We start from the raw sequence: 27,017 nt of genomic DNA on the forward strand, positions 1-27,017 counted from the left end.
TACAGCCGCCTCCCCGGCGCCGAGTACTGGACCCCCTGGGAGTTCGGGGCCCCAGCGCTGCGGATCTGGCATCCCCAGCCTCCCTGGCTCCCCGCGCTCCTCCCTGTCTGCGCGCCGGGCGCGAAGCCTGCGACGCGCGAACAGAGCACAGCATGCGGAGCCGAGTGGCGCGCGCGGCGCAGTGGCGCGGGCACCCCCAATTGCCGCGCAGCCAGAGCCCGCGCTCCAGCCATCCGCCCATGGACGCCCGGACCATGGCTGCCAAGGGACCCGACTCCCGCACCCGGCTCTGGGCGGCGGCGCTGCTCCTGCTCGGCCTGCCAGGGCTCTCCGTGCGGGCGGAAGGTGAGTGTCTGGGAAGTGCCCGCGAGGCGGCGGGCCCAGGGTGGCGCGTGGGTTCTCGGTGGGGAAAGTGAAGCTCGCCGGGGGTGCCCCCTCGGACGAGCCCGGAACACGACCAGCCTGGGAGGAAACAAGGAGCGCAGCTGTCCTGCGACCCCGTCTCCCTCTTGCAGCTCACCGAGTCCCCGCACGCCCAAACGCCCCCACAGGGCCCCTGAACCACTCCTTAATACACAAGAGAAAGCCTGTGCTTTGGTCCTTGCAGGCCCGCCTCTAGCTTTCCAAGATCTCCTTGAAAGGTCTTTAAAATGAAATCACGTCTAGAGTGCCCTGGAACCTCCTCTGCTGAGACATAATTTCCCACGTCTATTAAATGTGCTCCGAATGGCAAGGCCAGTGATTACAAGACTCCCTTGGAGTTTTGGCTTGGTCCTGGAAGATCTGAAAGATGAGTGGAAATCAGCTAGGCAAAAGAGAGAGGAGAGGGTCCTGGGGAGAGGAAATAGCACGTGCAAAGGTCCTGTGAGTCGCAGGGGAAATGGAATAAATGGTAGAGTGGCTGGAGCGGAAAGTTCAAGGTGAGGCTCTCCTTCGACAAGAAGCTAGACAGGGCTTCCCTGGTGGCGCAGTGGTTAAGAATCCGCCTGCCAATGCAGGGGACACGGGTTCGAGCCCCGGTCCGGGAAGATCCCACATGCCGCGGAGCAACGAAGCCTGTGTGCCACAGCTGAGCCTGTGTTCTAGATCCCGCAGGCCACAACTACTGAGCCTGCACAGCACAACTACTGAAGCCCGCATGCCTAGAGCCCAGTGCTCTGTGACAAAGAGAATCCACCGCAATGAGAAGCCCACGCACCACAACAAAGAGTAGCCCAGTAGCCCCCACTCTCAGCAACAAGAGAAAGCCCACGCACAGCAACAAAGACCCAACACAGCCAAATATAAATAAATGAAATAAATATATTTAAAATATAATTAAAAACATTTTTTAAAAGCTAGAGGAAATAGGTAAGGACCAGATTTTTGTGGGTTCTGAGAATTGACCCATCTTTTTGTTTTTTCAACCTGAATTCAGATTTCAATACTTCCCTAAACTTAGCAGGATCACAGCCTTATATCAGTTCAGTTTCAAAAAGCTAATTCAGCTGTGTTTTGATTTTGGAACAAAACCCCGTTGACTTGGTGCAGAAGGATCTAAAAGAAAAGAAGCTAGCATGTTCTCACATCCATGAGGGGTTACTAGTAAATCCAAGCTTGGGACAGATTAGATTGATGAAGGAGAAAAACCCTCAGCTGATTTAGGATGCTTTGTATATTTTAAAATGTCATCGCTATTTAGCAAACAATATTGGGTGCAGAGAGAAAATTTGACAAAAAGAAGCATGGTGGTTAGGGAAAGAAGAAAGCAAGGGGAAAACCTCCAGATAGTATCTTAGAATTTTGGGTTCTCTTTGTCCTAAGTGCCAGCTTGTAGAACTCTTTGCTCCTAATTAAGGATGACTGTTTTTCTCCATATGCTCAGAGAGAGTGTTAGAGGGGAAAACACTGTTAACTTTAAAGGCTCCTAGTGATCACTGTTAATTTTTAATTGAGATAAAATTCATGTAAAAGTTACCATCTTAAAATGCACGATCCAAGTGTTTTTAGTACAGTCATCAACCATCACCACTCTCTCATTTCTGAAAATTTTCATCACCCAAAAAGAAATTCCATACCTAGTAGCAGCCAATCCACTGTTAATTCTTTTTTTTTTAATTTTTATTCACTTATTTATTTTTTGGCTGCATTGGGTCTTCATTGCTGCACGAGGGCTTCCTCTAGTTGAGGCTAGCGGGGGCTACTTCGTCGCTGAGGTGCACAGGCTTCTCATTGCAGTGGCTTCTCTTGTCGAGGAGCACTGGGCTCTAGGCGCACAGGCTTCAGTAGTTGTGGCACTCAGGCTCAGTAGTTGTGGCTCGTTGTGGCTCACAGGCTCTAGAGCACGGGCTCAGTAGTTGTGGCTCACGGGCTTAGTTGCTCCACAGCATGTGGGATCGTCCCGGACCAGGGCCCGAACCCGTTTCCCCTACATTGGCAGGCAGATTCTTAACCACTGCACCACCAGGGAAGTCCCTGTTAATTCTTTACTGTAGTACTTTTTGGCCTGACATTGAGTCATGAAAATTAAGCTGATTTTAAAGAATGCAAGTAGAATAAATTGGAGCTAGTATTAACCTTTGAACAATGTATACTACTGTACCAATTTTAATTCCTTTTAAAGAAATATCTCTGCAACCCATGAGGCTTTAGAGTTTCACCCCATTATAACTGCTTAAGTGGAATGCCAGATGGATATGGATCAATATTTTGTGCCTATCTGGCTTGATGTGGGTCATAGAAAATTTAAGGCAGAAATATCATTGGATAAGGAGAAAGTAACGACAGCACCAGGCATATTTTCTTGTTAACACTTGCCAGAAATGCCTCCATTTCTCCCTTCTCCTTTCCTTCCTTCTTCCCCAATGGAGAACTATAGGTAAATTTGCTTTCAAGAAACTCCATTTGCTGAGCTCCAACTTTTATAATAGAGCCATTGAAGAATTAGAATCTATTTATAAAAGGATTCTTTTCCTTACTAAATATATGCTTAACTACCACTTTTCACATTTAGGTATTTATGTTCTACAGTGATGGAAGGAGGAAGAAGAAATGTGCAGCTAAACTGATGTGTTAAGACATTTGAAGAGAGAGAATTTGGAGTTATTAAAAATTCCATAGACTTATTCAAAAATAAGTCAAACTCAAATGAAAAACATTTAGTTTTACATTGGACTAATTAGATGTGTATCTTATACATAAAAGAGACCTGCTACTGTAATTTTAAAACACTTTTGAAACAGAAAAATCTTCGCATTAACTGAATGCAAATTAACTGTGTTTGGGTAAAGACTGCAGGAAAAGATTCATTAATTCAACAGATAATTTGAGTGTCTACCATATGCTAGGTACTGTCCTTGCTGTTGAGGATAGAACGGTGAGGAGAAAGAGGTCCTTGCTATCAGGGAGCTTAAAATCCAATGAGGGAGAGAGTCATTAAGCAAATAATTATATGAATGAAATGTGAACTTGCAATTTTGATAAGTGATAAGATTAAAGGACGGAGGTATTATGAGGGCATATATTAAGAGATTTTTGACTTGGCGTAGGAGGATCTGAAAGATAAGTAAGAATTAACTAGGCAAAGGGGGGAAGAAAGAGGATCTGGATAGAGAATAGCAGCATGTACAAGAGAAACTATGAGTGGCAGAGAAAGTGGGACATGTGTTAAGAAACAGAGTGACTGGGGCTTCCCTGGTGGCGCAGTGGTTGAGAGTCTGCCTGCCGATGCAGGGGACACGGGTTCGTGCCCCAGGCCAGGAAGATCCCACATGCCGCGGAGCAGCTGGGCCCGTGAGCCATGGCCGTTGAGCCTGCGCGTCCGGAGCCTGTGCTCCGCAACAGGAGAGGCCACAACAGTGAGAGGCCCGCATACTGCAAAAAAAAAAAAAAAAAAAGAAAAGAAACAGAGTGACTGGAGCCCAGAGTCCAAGGTAGAAGTAGTTTGAGATGATGCTGGGGAAACTGATATGGGGCCAAGTTTTGTTTTAATCCAAAAAAGAGAGACTGATCAGGTTTGCACTTTGAGAAGCTCACCCTGAGTAGGAAGAATGGATGGCACCAGGGCAAGATTGGACGTGGAGAGACCATGTAGGGTGCTATTTCACTTGTGCAGGTGAGAGAGGGTGGGGGTGGAGAGGAGGATGGGGTGAATGGAAAGGGTCTGGACTGAAGAGAAAAATGTGAGTCATCCATGTCAAGATGGCCTTTGAAACCATGTGTGTAAATGGAATCCTAGGGAAAAGTTTTACAATCAGAAGAGATGACCTACTTAATTTCTGCATAGATTTTTGTCACTTAAGTAAAAATGTTTTACTGCAACCTTGCTGAACTGTTCTAGTAGTTTTTTTAGTGGATTTCTTAGGATTTTCTATATGCAAGATCACGTCATTTGCAAATATAGTTATACTTCTTTCCAACCTGGATGGCTTTTATTTCATCTTCTTGCCTAATTGCCTTGGAGAGAACTGCCAGTACAATGTTGAATAGAAGTGGCAAGAGCAGACATCCTTGATCTTAGGGGAAGGTATTCAGTCTTTCACCACCAAGTGTGATGTAAGCTATGGGATTTTTGTAGATGCTCTTTATCAGGTTGAAGATATTCCCCTCCCTTCTTAGTTTGTTGAATGTTTTTTTATCATGAAAGGGTACTGAATTTTGTCAAGTGCCTTTCTGCATCTATTGAGATGGTCATGTAGTTTTTGTCCTTTATTCTATTGATAAGTTGTATTATATTAATTAATTTGGGGATATAAACTAACCTTGTATTCCTGGGATAGATCCCACTTGGTCATGGTATATAATTTTTTTTTATGCTGCTGGATTTAGTTTGCTAGTATTTTTGTTGAGGACTTTTGTGTCTATATTTATAAAAGATAATGGCCTGTAGTTTTCTTTTCTTGCAGTGTCTTTTGTCTGGTTTTGGCATTAGGGCAATGGTGGCCTCATAGAAAAAGCTGGGAAGTGTTGTTCCCTCCTGTTCTATTTTTTAGATGAGTTTATAGAGAATTGATATCAAGTTCTTTTTAGCTATTTGGTAGAATTCATCAGTGAAGCCATCTGAACATGTGCTTTTCTTTCTGGGTAATTTTAAATTACTAAATCAATCTCTTTACTTGTTAAAGGTCTATTCATATTTTCTATTTCTTCTTGAGTCAATTTCAGTAGTTTGTGTCTTTTTAGGAATTTTTCCATTTCATACGCATTACCTAATTTTTGGCATACAGTTGTTTTGAGGTTTTGGGGGTTTTTGGCCATGCCGTGTGGCATGTGGGATCCTAGTTCCCCAACCAGGCATCCCTGCGTCCCCTGCATCGGAAGCACCTGCGTCCCCTGCACCGGAAGCACGGAGTCCCAACCACTGGACCGCCAGGGAAGTCTGGCATACAGTTGCTTATAGTAGTCCTTTATAATCTTTGTATTTCCATAAGGTTGGAGTAATAACTGTCCTCTCATTCCTGTTTTAGTAATTCAAGTCTTCTTTCTTTTTTTTTCTTGGTCATTTTAACTAAACGTTTGTCAATTTTGTTGACCTTCCCAAAAACCAACTTTTGGTTTTACTGATTTTCTTTATTGTTTTTCCTTTTCTATTTCATTAATTTTTGCTTTAATTCTTATTATTTCCTTTTTCTGATTGCTTTGGGTTTAGTTTGCTCTTCTTTTCCAGTGTTTTCCAACAGGTTAGGATTTTTATTTTTTAACATTTTTATTGGAGTATAATTGTTTTACAATGGTGTGTTAGTTTCTGCTTTATAACAAAGTGAATCAGTTATACATATACATATATCCCCATATCTCTTCCCTCTTGCATCTCCCTCCCTCCCAACCTCCCTATCCCACCCTTCTAGCTGGTCACAAAGCACCGAGCTGATCTCCCTGTGCTATGCGACTGCTTCCCACTAGCTATCTATTTTACATTTGGTAGTGTATATATGTCCATATATACACTACCACTCTCTCACTTTGTCCCAGCTTACCCTTCCCCCTCCCCGTATCCTCAAGTCCATTCTCTAGTAGGTCTGAGTCTTTATTCCCGTCTTGCCCCTAGGTTCTTCATGACCTTTTTTTTTTTTTTAAGATTCCATATATATATGCGTTAGTATACGGTATTTGTTTTTCTCTTTCTGACTTACTTCACTCTGTATGACAGACTCTAGGTCCATCCACCTCACTACAAATAACTCAATTTCGTTTCTTTTTATGGCTGAGTAATATTCCATTGTATATATGTGCCACATCTTCTTTATCCATTCATTGTTGATAGACACTAAGGTTGCTTCCATGTCCTGGCTATTGTAAATAGAGCTGCAGTGAACATTGTGGTACATGACTCCTTTTGAATTATGGTTTTCTCAGGGTATATGCCCAGTAGTGGGATTGCTGGGTCATATGGTAGTTCTATTTTTAGTTTTTTAAGGAACGTCCATACTGTTCTCCATAGTGGCTGTATCAATTTACATTCCCACCAACAGTGTATGAGGGTTCCCTTTTCTCCACACCCTCTCCAGCATTTATTGTTTGTAGATTTTTTGATGATGGCCATTCTGACTGGTGTGATAGGATTTTTATTTGAGATAATTTTTCTTATTTTAATGTGGGCATTTATAGTTATAAATTCCTCTCTATGCAGTGCATTAACTGCATCCCATAAGGTTTAGCAGGTTTTGCCTTCATTCATCTCAAAATATTTTCTAATTTTGTGGTTTTTCCTTGTCTCATCAGTTATTTAGAAGTGCTTGGTTCCATTTCTATTTATTTATGAATTTCCCAATTTATTTATGTTATTAATTTCTAATTCTACCCCATAGTAATTAGAGAAAATACTTTGTACAATTATAATCTTTTTAAATTTATTATGGCTTATTTTATTGCCTAGCATATGGTCTACCCTGAAGAATGTTCCATGTGCACTTGAGAAGAATGTGTATTCTGCTGCTGTTGGGTGCCATTTTATACAATCAATGTTCACTTTTATTTAACCGTGTATTGATTTTTTCCCCCTTTCCACTCCATCTTGCCTCTCAAATAATTTTCTTTCTGCCTGAAATACTTCTTTTACTATTTCCTACAAGGAGGATCTGCTGGTGGCAAACCACCTTGATTTTGGCTTATCTGAAAAAATACATTTGTTTCATCTTTGTTCTTTGAAATATACTTTCAGTGAGTATAGAATTCTAAATTTGCAGCTATTTTTTGCTAGTAATTGTATCCTTGCTTCCATTGCTATTGTTTTAGAAGACAGCACTCAAACTGCTGCTACTTTGAAAGTATTCTCTCCCTTCTCTCTATCTGCTTTGACAATATTTTCTTTGTCTTTACCATTTTGCAGCATCACTGGTATATATATACTTATAGGTATTTTCCATATTGGGATTTGTTGTTGGACTTATTCAATCCATGTATTGGAATATTTATCAGTTCTATAAAATTCACAGGCATTTTGTCTTCAGATATCACTTCCACTTCATTTTTTTCTCTCCTCTCTGGGAATTCTGATTAAAGTATATGTTAATCCTTATTCTTGGGACTTCCCTGGTGGCGCAGTGGTTAAGAATCCACCTGCCAACGCAGGGGACATGGGTTTGAGCCCTGGTCTGGGAAGATCCCACATGCTACAGAGCAACAAAGTCCATGCGCCACACTACTAAGCCTGTGCTCTACAGCTCACAAGCCTCAACTGCTGAGCCCACGTGCCAGAACTACTGAAACCCGTGCGCCTAGAGCCCGTGCTCCACAACAAAAGAAGCTACTGCAATGAGAAGACCATGCACTGCAACAAAGAGCAGCCCCCGCTTGCCACAACTAGAGAAAGCCCACACACAGCAACAAAGACCCAACATGGCCAATAATTAATTTTTTTAAAATCCTTATTCCTTCTTTCATGTCTCTTTATTATCTGAATATTTTTCATCTTTTCTTGTTTCTTTACTACATTTTGGATGATGTCTTCTGATTTTTTAAAATATTTATTTATTTGGTTGCACTGGGTCTTAGTTGATGCAAGTGGGCTCCTTAGTTGCAGCAGGTGGGCTCCTTAGTTGTGGCACGCGGGCTCCTTAGTTGCAGCTCACAAGTTGCAGCTTGCCAGCTCCTTAGTTGCAGCATGCGGGCTCCTTAGTTGTGGCATGTGAACTCTTAGCTGCGGCATGCATATGGGATCTAGTTCCCTGACGAGTGATCGAACCTGGGCCCCCTGCATAGAGAGCATGGGGCCTTAACCACTGCACCACCAGGGAAGTCTCCTTCTGCTTTCTTTTTCAAGGTTAAGTTCTTTGTTTAAATGCATCCGATATTCAGCCAAAAACATTTATTGCATTTTAAATTTATCATTGTATTTTTAATTTCTAGAAGCCCTATTTTGTGTTTTCAGATCAGCTAAGCACTTTTTATCATTTCCTATTCTTTGCAGATATTTTCAAACTTGTCTTTTATTTCTTTAAATATAGTAATCATGACTGTTCTATAATCTGTGCCTGTTAATACCAGTATTGGACTTATTTTTAGGTCAGTTTCTGCTACATGTGGTATCTGTTGCTTCTCACTCATGGTGCCTTGTTTCCTTGTACACTTCACTGTTTTTACTTCAGTCAGTAGTCATGGCCTTTGAATAAGTATTTGTATGGGATTTCCTGAAGCATAAAATGAAGGGGTTTTTTTTCTCCAGAGAGGAGTTAGTTACAATTTTTCCTATCAGGTGTCTGGATAAATGTCAGTCTCAGGCCACTTTAAGCTAAATCCATGGCTTGAAGTGTCTTAGGCATAAATTTTTGTTAGAACTACAATTCCAAATCAGCATTAGCACTTGGCCTCCTAGCACCAAGACAGCTCATTCAACAGTTCTTGAGAATGAGGGAAGGGGATATTTTTTATCCTTGTTCACTCTTATCTTGAGACTTTAACCCTTCAGACTCTCAGATTCATGTGTGCATGTGACAGTGGTAGAGTGGGGAGGAGAGGGCTATCAGATTCCCTACATCATGTAAACTCTGGGCTTTCACTTTTATCTCTCTTGCACAGGGGCTTGGCCATCAAAATCTCTGTTTAATTTCATAGCATTTTTTTTCCAGATAGACAAATACTATTAATACAAAAGTGTCTTGGGGTGCATGCTTACTTCTCCAGGTAGGACTATCAAGTATAGTTGTTCAGGTCATGTACTGCACATTGTCACCATATCTGAGGGAGCTCCAGTCACCTAAGATATGTTTACTGTGAAAAGTTTTTGCATTTTTTATTATAGCTTTTGGTTCCAAAGATGGAGAGATTACTGTATTTGTTGTAATCATTTTGCAGTAGATGACAGTTAAGTCTCTTATTCTAATAAAATCAATTTATTATGATAATTTTGCTGACAGATGGAAGTGAAGTATACCATTTTAAGTGGGTTTCTTCTCCCCTGCCTTTATCTTAAGCTTGACAGGGTCACCCAAGGCACTGTTTCGTCCTTCCGAGAGGCCCTGGGGACCCCAGCACTCCCTCCTGCACCATGGTTTTCTTGCCTAAAGCTGTCCTTTGCTTTCAGACTCAGCTTCCACCTCTGCCTGAGCTCACATCCTATTCCACCCATCTGTCGCACATTTTTCGAGGCCTGCTACCTGCCCATAGATTGATGTGGTGCAGGCAGCCAGGGTGCACCAGACGTGGCTGCTGCTGTCTTGTCCAGTGGGGAGAAATACAGCGCATTCACTGTAGGAAGGACCTGAAAATGTCCTGAGACAATGGGACAGAGAGAAGGGAAGCAACCTGCTGTCTGTGGTCACCCCAGGGCTGGGGCAGCAGAGGAAGGCAGAGCTGAGGCTGAATCAGGGTCTTGGACACCAAGTGACCCAACCTAAGGGAACCTAGGACGATGAGCCTTGGCACTTGGTGTTTGTAAAACATCTTTTTTATTTACTTATTTTTATTTAATTTTTTATTTTTATACAATTTTAAAGGTTACCTTCAATTTACAGGTACTACAAAATATTGGCTGTATTCCCTGTGTTATACAATATATCCTTGAGCCTATCTTACACTCAATAGTTTGTACCTCCCACTCCCCAACCCCCATATTGCCCCCCTTTCTCTCCCCCAACTAGTAACCACTAGTGTGTTCTTTATATCTGCAAGTCTGCTTCTTTGTTGTTATATTCACTAGTTTGTTGTACTTTTTAGATTCCATGTATAAGTGATATCCATTCTCTGTCTGGCTTATTTCACCTAGCACAGTGCCCTCCCAAGTCTATCCATGTTGCTCCAAATGGCAAAATTTTGTGCTTTTTTAATGGCTGAGTAGTATTCCATTGTATATATATGTATACCGTATCTTCTTTATCCATTCATCTGTTGATGGACACTGAGGATGTTTCCATGTCTTGGCAATTGTAAATAATGCTGCTAAACATCTTTTTAAAAGGAAGATTTGAAGGGCTTATCCAGATAAACATGCCAGAACAGGCAGTTAAAATTTTTTTTAAGTTAAGAGGTAAACACAGATTAAAACACCAGTGTAACTGTCATCACAGTCCAGGGACGAATGCAATGGGGTAGTTGCTGCACTTGGATCTTTAGGCAAGTGGGAAACTACAGTTCTGATGGGCATCTGCCAGAGGGTGAGTTTGCTGAGACTAAATTCCCATGGATCCTAGAGTCAGCCTGTGTCCGTGCTTGTCCTCACACAGGGAAGCTCTTTGTGCTGGAGTCTCAGAATGGCTCTCGGGGCCTGGAACTAGAGGCCGCTCGGCTTTCCTGCAAGAGCAGAGGCGCTCACCTGGTGTCTGCGGACGAGCTGCGGAGGGTGGTGCAGGACTGTGCCTTCTCCGTGTGCACCACGGGCTGGCTGGCGGACGGCAGCCTGGGGTAAGTCAGGCCAGCTGGGGGCTCTCCTGCCAACTCACCCCGCCTTGCCATTAGGGCTGATACGGGGCTCAATAGAGGTGCCAGGATAGTCAGAGTGCAATGGGCTGTGGCTTCCAGTATATTCTTGTTTTGAGTTAAATATAAAAACAAAATGTTAAACAAAATATAAAAACAAAAATGTTAATAAAAACATTTTTCTGGAGTTCTGTCGCAGTTTTTTCCTCTTTACTTTGTTATTCTGAATTTCCTTTTAAGTTACAAAAGAAAAAAATGCTTGTAAAAATTTCAAATAATACAGATATATATGAAGTGCAAAGTGAGTTTCTCTCTTCTTCCCCACCTCAGAGGTAATGACTCTTAACTATTTGATATATATTCTTTATCTCTTTTTCTCTGTGGATATTCATCTGCATCGATGGGAAGAGGAAGATGGTATGGAGGTTTTAAAATATAACCACAAGGGACTTCCCTGGCGGTCCAGTGGTTAAGACTCCATGCTTCCATTGCAGAGGGCACGGATTCGATCTCTGGTCAGGGAACTAAGATCCCGCATGCCCTGTGGCGCGGCCAAATAAATAAAAGTTGAGAGTCATCAGATCAATTTAAAAAAAGGATAAATTTAAATAAATTTTAAAAAATAAAATAAAATATGGCCCCAAATTCTTTCACATTGCTCCCATTGAGAAGTGGGGTTTATGTCCTCTCCCTGTGAATCAGGGACAGCATAGTACTGCCTCGACCAGTAGAATACAGCAGGAGTGATACTGTGTGACTTCTGAGGGTAGGTCGGAAAAACCCATGGTCAGATTTCTGGGGACATTTACTTTTGAGATACTATCTATGAAGTCCTAGGAAGCCCAGGCCACATGGAAATGCCTTATGTATGTACTCTCACCAATAGCCCCAACTGATGTCCCAGCCAATAGCCAGCATTAACTACCAGAAATGTGAATGCAGATGCCTCCAGGTGATTCTAGCCCCCAGCTATTGAGTTAGGCAGCCTGTAAGTCTTTCCAGCTCAGCCTTAGACATTATAGAGCAGAGACAAGCCTTTCCCATTGTGCCCTATCTGAATTCCTGACCCATGGAATCCTTGTGGCCAGCTAGGAGAAAACATCCCATTAGTGCTGTTAACTACTCCATTAGTCATAAACAGAGAAGGCAGGAGCCATTCCACATTTTCCTTCATGCCACAGGAATGTGAAAGAACAAATGGGCTCCAAAAACTACTTTGCTTGATAATGACCCTGAAGGTGTCTGGCTGGGAGATGGCCATAGAAAACACATGCAACCATGTTGATTCACATCTCCAAAGGTGCCACATGTAAAGCAGCAATTGAATTAAGAGAACAAATGAGGTTACTTCCAAAGCTTTTCAGTGAATCTGGAATTGTGGCTCTCTCTGCTTTATATTTCACATCCAAGTTCCTAAATAGACAAAATATGTCCCATGTATGCATGTTTCCATAACGTAGTCAAGTGTGGATATTTTTCATAACTCTGTCACTATCATTATATCAGATAACCAGGGTATTCTAAAGATTCCAAAGAGCCAGCTTGGAGCCAGGCTTAGGTCTCCCAGGCATTACAAATTGAAACTGAGTCACTGGAAAGGTTTATCCTCTCTGGGTTTCCTGTAAGGTGTTAAGACATGTTAGTGGATCTCTAACTTGCTTAGATGCTATTTTTTTGCTGTTGTTGGCCACGCCGCACAGCTTATGGGATGTCAGTTCCCTGACCAGGGATGGAACCCCAGCCCTCAGCAGTAACAGCGTGGAGTCCTAACCACTGAACCACCAGGGAATTCCCTTAGATGCTATTTCTTTAAAGTAAACACACTTACTTGATATATTTACTACATGACATATTAAAATAGTTTTCCATGTTAATGTTTCTGGAACCAAGAAGTATCTGACCATTAGTATGGACATTTCACTGTGCATCTTTCCTGCACAGCCATCTCCCCTCTCCACCAAAAACTAATTATTAAATGCATGGCGCATCTTGCAATTGATGGCATAGTAGTTACATAGATCTGATCTGTATCTCCATGAATTTATATTCAATATATACATATATCTAGAAGATGGAAATCTAGAATGGTGAATCTAGAATTGGGGGCTATTTGTCTCCTGGGAGCTTTTACAGATTTCATAAAGCGTGTCTGAAAAGCTGAGAAGCGACTTAGATAGCCTCATAGGACTAGGAGAACAGAGATTTGAATTCAGGTTTTATGTATGTGGGGGCCAAGGGAATCCTTTTGCTTAGGGTTGGAACATTGAAGGGCTGTACCCTAGGAGTCATAGTAAACTGGAACAAGTACACAGGCCCTCAAAGGAGCTGCAGCATAGCATCAAATCCTCTGAAGCCATGAGTTTGGACTGAGATGATACTAGAGTTCCAGTGTTCCAGATAGGTAGCAGAACTGATTTTAAAAATCTTTTCTGGAGGAAAATAACATTATTCTAGACAATTTATTTCCACAAACTATTTTAGCAAATATAGGATTTGTCAAGCAAAATAAAATAACCAGTCACGTGAGGAGACAAGGCAACAAGATAAGAATAGCCAATAGAAACTCTAGACGTTAACACTGGTAGATGCAAACTTTAAAAGAACTCTTTAAAATGTTCAAAGATACAAAAGACAAAAAGGAGAATTTTGGAAGAAGACTGAAAAGTATAAAAATAACCAAATGAAAACTCTAGAAATAAAAATACAGTAGCTGAAATTAAGAACTTAATGGATGGATCTAACAGCTGATTTTAAGAGTCAAAGAGAAAATTAATGAACTGGAAGATATTTCAGAGGAAGATGTCCAGAATAAAGAACAGAAGAAAAAAGGATGAAAATATAGAAGAAAGGGTACAAGGCAAAGAAGATGCATGTAACTGGAATTCCAAAAGGAGAAGAGAAAGAAGATGAAGCAAAAGCAGTATGAGACTTAGCTACAACTGTAGAAAAACATCCACGCACAGATTCAAGAAGCCCTACAAAGCCCAAGTAGGATACATAAAATAATTTCACGACTTGGAACAACATGGTAAAACTGGTAAAAATCAAATATGAAGAAGAACTATTAAAAGTAATAATAAGAAAAAGAAAGAGTACCTTCAAAGGAGCAACAATAAATTGACAGTGAAAGCCCCAAGACCACTGAATGAGGCCTTCAAAGTGCTGAAAGGAAATTACTGCCAACCTAGAATTCTATACCCAGCGAAAATACCTTCCAAGAATAAAGGTAAAATAAAGAATTTTCAGACAGACAAAAGGTGAGAGAATTCATCATACATGATCTGCACTAAAAAAAAAACAACACTGAAGGGTGTTCTTCAGGCAGGAGGAAAATAATTGCAGGTGGATGGCTGGAGATGCCAAAAGGGATGAGTCGAAAAAGTAAATATGGGGGTGAATTGGAATTATGTACAGATGGTCCCTGACTTACAGTGGTTCAACTTACAATTTTTTTAACTTTATGATGGTGCAAAAACATTATGCATTCAACAGAAACTGTTCTTCAAATTGTGAATTTTGATCTCCTCCCAGGCTAGTGATATACTGTCTGATACTCTCATGATGCTGGGCAGTGGAATTAAGCTGCAGCCCCCAGTCAGCCATGTGATCATGACAGTAAACAACTGATACACTTATAACCATTCTGTACCAAGACAACCATTCTGCTTTTTCACTTTCAGTACAGCATTCAATAAATTACATGAGATATTCAATGCTTTATTGTAAAATAGACTTTGTGTTAGATGATTTTACCCAGCTGTAGGCTAAAGTGTTTTGAGCACATTTAAGGTAGGCTAGGCTAAGCTCTGATGTTCAGTAGGTTTTGTGTGTTATATGCATTTTTGACTTACGTATTTTCAACTTACAGTGAGCTTTTGGAGATATAACCCCGCTGTAAGTTGAGGAAGATCTATAATTATATAAAGCAGTAACAGTAATACTAAACACTAAAAAATGGTATATCAGTCAGGAAGTGTTTTAAGTATGTTAATACATAGTATTTTAAATTGTGTTGTTGGGAAAGAGAGTAAAAGTAACATTAGGGCTTCCCTGGTGGCGCAGCGGTTGAGAGCCTGCCTGCCGATGCAGGGGACACGGGTTCGTGCCCCGGTCCGGGAAGATCCCACATGCCACGGAGCGGCTGGGCCCGTGAGCCACGGCCGCTGAGCCTGCGCGTCCGGAGCCTGTGCTCTGCAATAGGAGAGGCCACAACAGTGAGAGGCCCACGTACCGCAAAAAAAAAAAAAAAAAAAAAAAAAAAAAAGTAACATTAAATTTTAATAAGTCAAGGAAGCGTGTTATAACCTCTGTGGTAACCACTAAAAGAATAGTAAAAGAACATATAACTTCCAAACCAATACAGAAGAAAAAGAGATTGCCAAAAAGGAATTCAAACAATCAAAATACGGGAAAGAAAAGAGAGGAAGAAAGGAAGAAGAATGGGCAGAACTAATAGAAATATGGCAGATTTAAATTCAAAGAGATCTGTTATTAAATTAGGTAGATGTGATGCTCTAATTAGAAAACAAGGACCATCAGGTGGATTTTTTAAAGTTCTACTATTTGCTATTTACAAAAGATATCCTTAAATAAATCATGGGGCAAAAATAAATTATAATGGAAATTCACATATATGTAGAAATGAATGATATTAAAATATAACATACTCAAACTCATGGGATGCCACCAGTGCTATACCTGGAGGAAAATGTAAAGTGTTAAATGCTTGTGTTAGAAAAGCAAAGAGGCTGAAGGTTCATGAACCAATGATCCATCTTAAGAAATCCGAAAATAACAGCAAAACAAACCCCCCAAAAAGAAGAGAACTAATAAAGAGAAGAGAATTTTATGAAATAAAAACCAAACGTATACTAGAAGAGATCAACAATGTATTGCCCCTGAATCTTGAATTGATATATGTGACCTCAATTCAAGCACCACCTATAACTTCCTGCTTTTAGACTTCTGGGGAGAGTATTGATACTTTATCATATCGATACTTTCAGCCAAAACTCCTGAATCAGGAAAATCTCTGCTGATTCAGAGCTGACAGCAGAAAAGAATTCTTTCCCAGTTTTGGTTAGTTCTCCTAACCCACTGTCTTCTTTGTCTGTTTTAGGACAACCATGTGTAGCAAGGGGAGTGGTGAACAGCAAATCATGAGAGCTGTCGATGTGCGAATTGAAAGCAACCCAGTTCCTGGTGGCACATACAATGCCCTGTGTATTAAGGATGAAGGTCAGTGCCAGAGCCTTTGTAAAGGTTTCGGAGGATGTGCTCGTGGGGGTTGACCTCTTAGGTTGTGTTCTCTAGAAACTGACCTTAAGATGAGGATTCACTGAACACCAAGAATCAGGAAGACTTCCAAAGAAAAGCCAACAAGGCAGTGGGGAAGTGGACGGGGAAAGGAAGGGGGAAGGCAACGGTGCAGCACTAAGCAAAGTCCACAGTGGCTGTGAGGTGGGGGGGTAACTTTGGCTCAATCCTGCAGGGAATCTCTGGAGACAGTGACCACAGGTCACCACGGTTTCCTGACCAGGGGTGAGAGAACAGGGGTATTGATACCACTGACCTTGTCAGTCATTGTTTAAGGGCTGCTTCAGGGAGATATAAATTCCCAGACTCTTCTGGTTTTCAGTGTGCTCAGACAAAGAGTTATGATAGCTGAGTCACCCTCCAACAAAGATGCACAGATGCTCACCCAGAGCCCCTGTGCATGGGAATGGTAAAGGGATCTAGGAAATATGGGCAGACCCCTGACAGCATGTGCTGCAGCTGCTGATACCACTTACCCTTTGGTCTGTCTTCATGGTGGAAATTTTTCTAAAAAGAAAAAAAATCCTTTTTTCCGAAAGGAAATTTATAGGATTTAGGAAATTGCTCCTAGAAAGAAAAATACAACTTCCTTCTGGGAAATCAGCTGAGTGGTGAGGAGAAAACCATAAAGGAGTCTCCAGGGCAGCGTTTCATGTGCACTGGAGAAAGTACACCTTCATTATCAGAAATATATGCTGCTGCGCAAAAGGGAGGGGATATGGAAACATATGTATATGTATAACTGATTAAATTTGTTATAAGGCAAAAAATAAAAAAAAAAGAAATAAAAAAAAAAAAAGAAATATATGCTGCTGAAAGGGAATGTCCATGAAAATGGGGAGAAAGCAAGCTGCTTACTCATCAGTCATAAAAATCAGCACAGGTACTGCCAGGCTGCACACTGGTCTCATCTGGGAAGTTTTAAGAACTACTGATACCTGGGTGCCAGCCCTAGAGATACGGATATAAATGTTCTGGACATTGGGCTTTTTTAAAGCTGCTCAGTGACTATAACATGTAGCCCAGTTTCAGAAGTAGTTCTCTAATGCAGAGTTTCCCAAAGCTCTCTGATGATGAGAAATACCAGATGAACTTATTAGAAATGCAAACCCTCATGCTGCATCCCAGAGGCACCAAATCCCAATCTCCAGGGAAGGTGTCAGAGGAGTTGGTAAATCAAAGAGCCACAGTGAACCCTACAGCCCTGGCTGGTGCTTGTTAGATGTTTATTGGCAGTAGGCTTCTCTGCTGCCATGGCATCTCCCTCCAGGAAGGGTTCTACATTTGCTGATTGCAGTCAAGCAACTGAAAGATGTGGCCATGGAAAGCTCTGGGGAGAACAACATCCATGGTTTGCTTTTTTAAAAAACCACATAAGTAAATGAGAACGATCCTTTGAATCTCAAACATAGGCAAAGGTTCAGATCCCTGAGGGAGACAGGACAGAGCCAGAGGAAAACCAGCATGACCTTTCTTTAGTGATCTCAAATGGATACGTGGGGCTTCTGAGTCTGATCTCTTTCCTCTCACGAACAAGAGGTAGCAGCTAGCTTTTGCTGTGTAACATACCACCCCCAAATGTAGTGGCTTAAAACAACTGTTTGTTTAGTTCACTATTTTGGGGGGAGGGCAGAAATTTGTGTTATTCTTCTGGCCTCAGCTGGGCTCGTTCACGAGTCCACAGTCAGCTGCTGGGTAGGGGCCTTGCTTCTGGGCGTTGGCTGGATGTTGACTGGGGTGATGGGTGGGGGGCAGGCACTGAGCCATGTGTTACTCATCATACAACAGGAGATCCTGGGCTTTCCACCTCACAGGCTTCAAACAGGTTGTGTGTATGCAAGTGTGTGCCCCTTTGCCCACAACTGTAGTGCATGAAGCCAGAGGCTGGAAACATCTGTTCACATCCTATAGGGCACCAAGTTTAAAACCATGACAGTGACTCCAAAACTGAGTTATTGCCAAACCAGTAAGACGTGCCTACTGATATACTGCACTCAGAGGAGCACAACTTCAGTTCAGTAGTATTCCTGCCAAAAATGTGCAACCTGAATCTAATCATGAGGAAACTTTAGCCAAACTCAAGGTGAGAAACATCGTATAAAATGACTGGCCTATACTCTTTTTAAAATGTCAAGGAGGGCTTCCCTGGTGGTGCAGTGGTTAAGAATCCGCTTGCCAGTGCAGGGGACAAAGGTTCGAGCCCTGGTCCGGGAAGATCCCACATGCCACGGAGCAACTAAGCCCGTGCGCCTAGAGTCCATGCTCTGCAACAAGAGAAGCCACCGCAATGAGAAGCCTGCATACCACAAGGAAGAATAGCCCTCACTCACCACAACTAGAGAAAGCCTGCACGCAGCAACGAAGACCCAATGCAGTCAAAAATAAATTAAATTTAATTTAAAAAACAAAAGAAGAATGTCAAGGATAAGAAAGAGAAAGAGGGAATTCCCTGGCTGTCCAATGGTTAGGACTCCACACTTCCACTGCAGGGGGCGCAGGTTCGATCCCTGGTTGGGGAACTAAGATCCTGTAAGCCTCGTGGTGCAGCAAAAAAAAAAAAAAAAAAAAAAAAAGACAAAGAAAGGCAAGGCAACTGTTTTGGATTAAAATAGACTAAAAAGACTTGACAACTAAATGTAATTTGTGATCCTAGATTGTATTTTGGACCAGGAGAAAACAGCTATAATTGATGAAATCTGAATATGGATTTGAATTAGATAATAGTATTGTATCAATGCTTAAATTCCCTGATTTTGGTAACTACTGCAGTTATATAAGACAATATCCTTGTTCTTGGAAATATATACCAAGGTTCTTAGGGACAAAGTGACATCATATCTACAACTCATTCTCAAGTGGTTCAGAAAGGAATTACAGGGACTTCCCTGGTGGTCCAGTGGTTAAGAATCCACCTTCTAATGCAGAGGACATGGGTTTGATCCCTGGTTGGGGAACTAAGATCCCACATGCCGCGGGACAACTAAGCCCACACGCTGCAACTAGAGAAGCCCGTGTGCCGCAATGAAGAGCCTGTGTGTTGCAATGAAGCAAAGACCCAGAGCAGACAAAATTAAAAAAAAAAAAGAATTACAGATATAGATACACATATATTCGTATATGTATACATACACATATATGTGTTTATGTATGATATATATTTTATATATATATATATATATATATACATATCTATATCTATCTAGAGAGAGAAAATGATAAAGCAAATGGGGCAAAATGAAAACACATTAGTAAATCTGGATAAAGGGTTTATGGGAGTTCCTTCTTTTTAAAATTTTTCTGTAACTTTGAAATTATATGAAAATGAAAATTTCCCCCGAAATGGTCTACATACTCCTCCCAAAACAACAATAACAACAATAGGAAAGCACAAAACAAAACAAAGCAAAAACAAAAACAAAAAAATGAAGCAAATTCATGATGCCTATCAGCTTATGTAAGGACTGATGCCATTTTAGCAAGTGAGCCCTGTGTGGGTGTCTTTGAGTCAAAGTGCTCAAGAGCCCCGCATCCAGGGCAATTTGCCTGAGCCTAGCTTGCCCCCCTCTCCTCCCCTCCAGGTCAACACGGAGAGGCTTGCATGGGGAAAACTGCAGTCTTGGTCCAACAGGGCCTGACTTGTGAAGAGGCTTCAGATGGGTGATGAAGGGGCTCAGGAATGCATGCTGAGGTGAGATTAGGGTCAGAGGGCTGCTCTCTCTCGGACTTTCCAGAAAAGCAGGATGGATTCCCCATGATCCCTCAGAGAGAGCTCTGTCCCTGTTCCTCTGCCTTTCCTTCTTTAGAAAGAGCATGTAAACGGTTCCCAAATGGCTCTTCACTTTTCCTCAGGGGAGCCTTGTAGACAGTCAACAAGGGATTATCACAGTAAGTGAAGTAAGTCAGACAGAGAAAGACAAGCACCATAAGATATCACTTATATGTGGAATCTAAGATATGATATAAATGAACTAATTTACAAAATAAAAACAGACTCACAGACTTAGGAAACAAACTTATGGCTACCAAATGGGAAGGGGGGTGGGGGAGGGGTAAATTAGAGATTATTAGCATATACAAACTACCATATACAAAATAGCAGATAAAAACTACTACATATAGGGATTTTCCTGGTGGTCCAATGGTTAAGAATCCGCCTTCCACAATGCAGGGGGCGCGGGTTCCATCCCTGGTCAGGGAACTAAGACCCCCACATGCTGTGGGGCAACTAAGCCCGCACGCTGCACCTACTGAGCCCGTGTGCTCTGGAGCCCGCACACCACAACTAGAGTGAAGCCCACACGCCACAATGAAAGACCCTGCATGCCGCAACTAAGGCCCAACGCAGCCAAATAAATAAATAAATATTTTTTAAAAACCTACTACATATAAAGTAGATAAACAACAAGGTCCTATTGTATATGTGTGTGTGTGTGTGTGTGTGTGTGTGTGTATACATGAATCACTTTGCTGTACACCAGAAACTAACATAACACTGTAAATCAACTATACTTCACCAAGGGAAATCTGTGTGCCAAAGGAAGGTAAGAAGCCAAGAAGAGGCTCCTGGGGAGTGCACGTGAGGTCTGGTTCAGCAGACACCCAGGTGCAGTATCACCTCTAAAGGTTGCCTTTTTCCTGATGATGCTTCATTGCACCTAGCCCTGGGCTGTTGCTTCTCTTTGGCAAGACAGGAAGAATGAAGGGTGCTAACTCCAAAAATGGCAGACATGTGCCTCATAAAGAGCCCAGAAGGAGAACAGCCTGTGGAATGTTCAGGCAGCTTCCTCCTGTGTTTCTTTTTTGAAATAAAGTTCATCATGAATGTAGACGTTTCTCTGTTTCCTTTCAGTAATTTTGTTTCACTGACAGTGAATTTCCAGCCCTGTGGTGACCTCACTTTAATAAGTGAAATTATTTTTAACCAACTGGATGCTGATGAAATGAGCTGCCTCCACTTGGGTTCTCTGGCTCTGCTTCTCTTGGCAGCTTGTCTGTGGAGTCAACAGCGTGGGGTCTGGAGGCTTCAGGTCTCCTCTCACCTTCTCCCTGTAGCACCCAAGGCTCACTAAGGGTGTGCTTCTGTTTCTCCCCCTCTAAGCCAGGGCTGGCCTGGCTGCTCTCCCCACCAGCCCACCTCACCTTCTTAGCACTGTACTTCACCTCCCCTGCATACGTCACTCCTACCTGTATCTCCCTTAAAAATAGAAATGGAATGATTCCCTTCCTTTATGTCTTCAAGAAGAGAGCTGAGGGACTTCCCTGGTGGTCCAGTGGTTAAGACTCCGCACTTCCACTGCAGGGGCACAGGTTCGATCCCTGGTCAGGGAACTAAGATCCCCAAAGCTGCAGTGTGGCCAAAAATTAAAAGAGAGCTGAATGCTCACCTCTCAGGTGAGCAGGAATTTTTGAGAGTAGCCACCTCCCAGATCTGCTTGAGGAGGTGCTGTGCCTCAAGATCAGCTTTGGGGAAATTCCAGCAACGATGGGAGACTGGAACCAATGAACTGCAATGCTTTAAGCAGCTGACAGAACTTATCCAGTTCAGGGTCTCCCAAGGAAATGTGCAAGAGTCTCTACTCATTACCATTGACCTGGCACTGGCCAATTTTTCATTTATTTGTCCAGGGTAATGCAAAGCAGGGCTCAGACTTGTGGGTGCTTTAGATAAATAGAGAGAGAGAGATAGAGAGAGAGAGAGAGGACTCCTCTCCACCCTCAAGGAGTTGACGGTGTATAAGGACAAGTAAGAGATGAGTGAGTTTCCACGGCACAAAGGAGGAAGGTAATTAGGGAGACTTCCTGAGGCTGTGGCAGCTGAGGTGGAATTGGAAGGACTTTGTTCTGTGGGGATAATGGTTAGGGAAAGGAGAAGAGGACACTGCAGAGAAAACAGCTGGAGCACGGGCTACAAATCTGAGATCCCAGTGGTTCTGGGGAGACTAGCTCTGGGTGAGCCCTTGTCCTAGTGCTTCAGAGAATGAGTTGGGTTTGGAACATCCCTGGGGGCTCAAGTGGCTGCTGGGCAGCTCTGAGGAGGCTGCAGACAGCAGCCCAGATAATCCCACTGCAGTTATTCCCAACTTGATCTATAGATTCAATGCAATCTCAGTCATAATTCCAGCAAGTTATTTTGTGGATATGAACAAACTAATTCTATAGTTTATATGGAGAGACAAAGACCCAGAATAACTAACTCATAATTCAAGAAGAACAAAGTTGGAGGACTGACATGACTCAACTTCAAGACTTACCTAGAGGGAGGGATAGATTGGGAGTTTGGGATCAACACGTACACATATTTAAATTAGATAACCAACAAGGACCTACTGTGTAGCACAGGGAACTCTGCTCAATAATCTGTAATAACCTAAATGGGAAAAGAATCTGAAAAGGAATAGATACATGTACATGTATAACTGAATCACTTTGCTGTACACCTGAAACTAACACAACATTGTTAATCAACTATGCTCCAATATAAAATAAAATCTTTTTTAAATTAAATTTTAAAAGACATAAAGATGCAGAAATCAATACAGTGTGGTACTGGTGAAAGAACAGACAAATATCAATGGAATCAAGTAGAGAGCCCAGAAATAGACCCACATAAATATAGTTAACTGATCTTTGACAAGGGAGCAAAAGTAATACAATGGAGCAAAAATAGTCTTTTTAATATAGGTGCTGGGACAACTGAACATCCACATGCAAAAGAAAAGAATCTAGACACAGCCCTTACACCCCTCACAAAATTTAACTCAAAACGGATCACAGACCTAAATGTAAAATGCAAAACTACAAAAATCCTAGAAGATAATACAGGTGAAAACCTAGATGACCTTGTTTATGGTGATGACTTTCTTGATACAACACCAAAGGCACAATACATGAAAGAAGTAATTGTTAAGCTGGACTTACTTAAGATTGAAAACTTCTGCTCTGCAAAAGACAGTGTCAAGAGAATGAAAAGGCAAGCCCCGGACTGGCGAAAATATCTGCAAAAGACATATCTACTAAAGGACTATTATTCAAAATATACAAAGAACTCTTGAAATTCAACATTAAGAAAATGAACAGCTCAATTTAAAAATAGGCAAAAGACCTGAACAGATACCTCACCAAAGAAGATACACGGATGGCAAGTAAGCGTACGATAAAATGCTCCACATCATATGTCGTCAGGGAAATGCAAATTAAAACAACAATGAGGGACTTCCCTGGTGGTGCAGTGGTTAACAATCTGCCTGCCAATGCCAGGGACACGGGTTCAAGCCCTGGTCCGGGAAGATCCCACATGCTGCAGAACAACTAAGCCCGTGCGCCACAGCTACTGATCCTATGCTCTAGAGCCCGCAAGCCACAACTACTGAAGCCTGCACGCCTAGAGCCCGTCCGTGCTCCACACAAGAGAAACCACCGTAATGAAAAGCCCGCGCACCGCAACGAAGAGTAACTTCTGCTCGCCGCAACTAGAGAAAACCCACGTGCAGCAACGAAGACCCAACACAGCCAAATTAATTAATTAATTTAAAACAAAAAAACAAAAAACAATGATTTACCACTACACATCTAGTAGAATGGCCAAAATCCAGAACACTGATGACACCAAATGCTGACAAGGATGTGGAACAGCAGGAACTCTCATTCATTGCTGGTGGGAATGCAAAATGGTACAGCCACTTTGGAAGACAGTTTGGCAGTTTCTTACCAAACTAAACATACTTTTACCATGTGATCCAGCAATCACAGTTCTTGATATTTACCCAAATTAGCTGAAAACTTAAGTTCACACAAAAACCTGTACATGAATGTTTATTAGCAGCTTATTTTCCTAATTGCCAAAACTTGGAAGCAACCATGATGTCTTTCAGTAGGTGAATGGATAAATAAACTGTAGCACTTCCAGACAATAGAATATTATTCAGTGCTAAAAAGAAATGAGCTATCAAGCCTTGAAAACACATGGAGGAAACAAATGCTTATTACTAAGTGAAAGAAGCCAATCTGAGAAGGCTACATACTGTATGATTCCAACTATATGACATTCTAGAAAAAGCAAAACTATGGAGACAGTAAAAGGATTGATGGTTGCCAGGAGTTAGTAGGAATGAATAAGTGTAGCACAGAGGATTTTTGGGGCAGTGAAACTATTTTGTATCATACTACAATGGCGGATGTATGTAATTATATATTCAAAACCCATAGATTGGGTTTATACAATCAAAACCCATAGACTGTAGAACATGAAGAGTGAACCCACATGTAAACTGTGGCCTTTGAGAGATAATGACATGTCAATGTAGGCTCATGGATTGTAACAAATGTACCACTGTGGTACAGGATAGTGAGAAGGCTGTGCCTGGGTAGAGACGGGAACATGGGAAATCTCTGTACCTTCCACTCAATTCTGCTGTGAACCTAAACCTGCTCCAAAAATTAGTTTATTAGTTTTTTAAAAAGCAGGTACTCGGTAATAAATATGATGTAATCCTGTTTATGTTAACACACACACACAATATCATATATTACCGCTTATATGTGGAATCTAGAGAAATGGTAGAGATGAACTTATTTGCAAAGCAAAAACAGAGTCACAGATGTAGAGAACAAACTTACGGTTACCAAGGGGAGAAGAAGAGGGTGGGATAAGTTGGGAGATTGGGATTGACATATATACACTACTGTGTGTAAAATAGATAACTAATGAGAACCTACTGTAAGCACAGGGAACTCTACTGAATGCTCTGTGGTGACCTAAATGGGAAAGAAATCTAAAAAAGAGTGGATATATGTATATGTGTGACCGATTCACTCTTCTGTACAGCAAGAAACTAACACATCATTGTAAAGCAACTCTACTCCAATAAAAAATAATAAACACACACACACACACACACACACACACACAGAGCTACATATGTAGTATACCTATGTGCATCTCTATCAGTATTTATTTGTAAATACCAAACCGGTAACAGTGTTACCATCAGGGTCGAGGCTGGGGGAGGGCAGAGGCATCCTCTACTCTACAGTCTGTAATATTTCAGCATTTGACAAAAAGTACCACTTGCTGCTGGGCACTGTCTCTGGGTCCGTCTTTCAAGGAGACATTAGAGGATAACATTGCCTGGCAATTTAAAAATACAAAGTTGTGGGACTTCCCTGGTGGTCCAGTGGTTAAGAATCCATCTTCCAATGCAGGGGACGTGGGTTCGATCCCTGGTCGGGGAACTAAGATCCCACATGCCACAGGGCAACTAAGCCTGTGGGCCACAGCTAGAGAGCCTGTGTGCCGCAACTACTGAGCCCACACGCTCTGGAGCCCACACGCCACAACTAGAGAGAAACCTGAGCACTGCAACGAAGACCAATGCAGCTAAATAAATAAATCTTTTTTTAAAAAATAAAAACACAAAGTTGTAGCACTTTGTAGCACATTTATTCATTCAACAAGTATTTTTTGAGTGCTTCATCTGCGCCAGGCATTCTGCCAGGTCCTGGGGATGCCAGGGTGAAGGAGATCTCAGTTTAAGGTGCAGGCAACACCCATGGGGGAGAGGGGGTTGCTTTTCGTTTTTCTTCTATTGTTCTGTTCCTTTTGGATTAATCCAATATTTTATATTATTCCATTTTACTTCCTCTACTGGCTTCTTTTTTTTCAGTATTTATTTATTTGGCTGCATCCGGTCTTAGTTGCAGCATGCAGGATCTTTGCAGTGCGTGGACTCTAGAGCGCATGGGCTTAGTTGCCCCAAAACATGTGTGATGTTAGTTCCCCGACCAGGGATCGAACCCACGTCCCCTGCATTGGAAGGCAGATTCTTAACCACTGGACCACCAGGGAAGTCCCAAGGGGTTGTTTTTTAAGTTTTTTTTTTCCTCCCAGGCTGAAAAAGTTCTGCAGAGCTTGGGAAAACTTATTGTGATTCCTTGTCCTCAGAGAAGCCGTGTGGAGACCCACCTTCCTTCCCACACACCATCCTGCAGGGCCACACGGGCTTGGAGATGGGGGATGAGCTGCTGTACCTTTGTGCCCCCGGCCACGTGACGGGCCGGCGCGAAACAGCCTTCACCTTGCTGTGCAACAGCTGCGGGGAGTGGTATGGCCTGGTCCAGGCCTGCGGGAAAGGTAAGCAGGAAGATAGCTCCAGGACAGCTGTCTGGGCCGCTCCTCCTGATGGGACTTTGCTGCTGCTGCCCTGCTGATTTGCTCTGCTCCCTGGGCTGCCCCGTGAGTCTGAAGAAAATTAGAGCTGAGGCTAGAAAGACTCCTGGTGGGCACTGAGCTCCCGAAACCTGATCTGATTCCCCCAGATGTCCCCATTCCATCATCATCGTAGGCCTGGGGGCGAGGCTTCTGCATCCCACCCCTGCCCAGCCCCCTTGGGAATTCTCCCAATGGCAGAAATCACTCTCTCCTATGACTCCTACACCATGGACCTCATGCCAGACCGTGAATTGTTCCCTGACCTCACAGGGTTCCTTTCTCCCCAAGACTCCTTCAGGGCCCACCTTCCTGATCCCCCATGACCTCTGGGTACCAAGTGGAGGTTGGCGCTATAGAGGGGGATAACTCCAGCACCACAATGTTACTGAATTTATAGGACAGCTGGTCCCCAGAATGTCCGGCAGATCCTATGGGAGAACCATGATGAGACTAGGGTGCTGTCTTGTCTGTGAGCTTCATCCATGTTGTTGCCTGAGCTGTGGTTTTTTGTGTTCATTGCAGTTTACTATCTATAGTGTGAATACACCACCCATTATTTCTGCTGGTGGTCATTTGGCTTGTTCTCGTGTTGTGACTGTCGAAAATTTACGCTGCGGTGATCGTTCTCACATCATTCGTTTCACATGTGAACACATTTCTTTTG

General features: G+C 42.3%; 1 protein-coding gene across 1 annotated transcript in view; it reads left to right on the forward strand.

Annotated features, from left to right (window-relative positions):
• Positions 1 to 254: 254 nt before the first annotated feature.
• The window catches only part of SUSD5 (sushi domain containing 5), a gene marked incomplete at both ends in the record, with an annotated part of 40,297 nt that continues 13,534 nt past the window's right edge, over positions 255 to 27,017 (forward strand). The window contains 4 exons of the mRNA XM_082639112.1: positions 255 to 345; positions 10,638 to 10,815; positions 15,950 to 16,068; positions 26,087 to 26,275. Coding sequence (XP_082495238.1) covers positions 255 to 345; positions 10,638 to 10,815; positions 15,950 to 16,068; positions 26,087 to 26,275 — 577 coding nt within the window. The remainder of the gene's footprint in view (positions 346 to 10,637; positions 10,816 to 15,949; positions 16,069 to 26,086; positions 26,276 to 27,017) is intronic.

Source organism: Mesoplodon mirus, assembly GCF_964341445.2.
Source record: "Mesoplodon mirus genome assembly, chromosome: 12".
Classification (NCBI taxonomy): Eukaryota; Metazoa; Chordata; class Mammalia; order Artiodactyla; family Ziphiidae; genus Mesoplodon; species Mesoplodon mirus.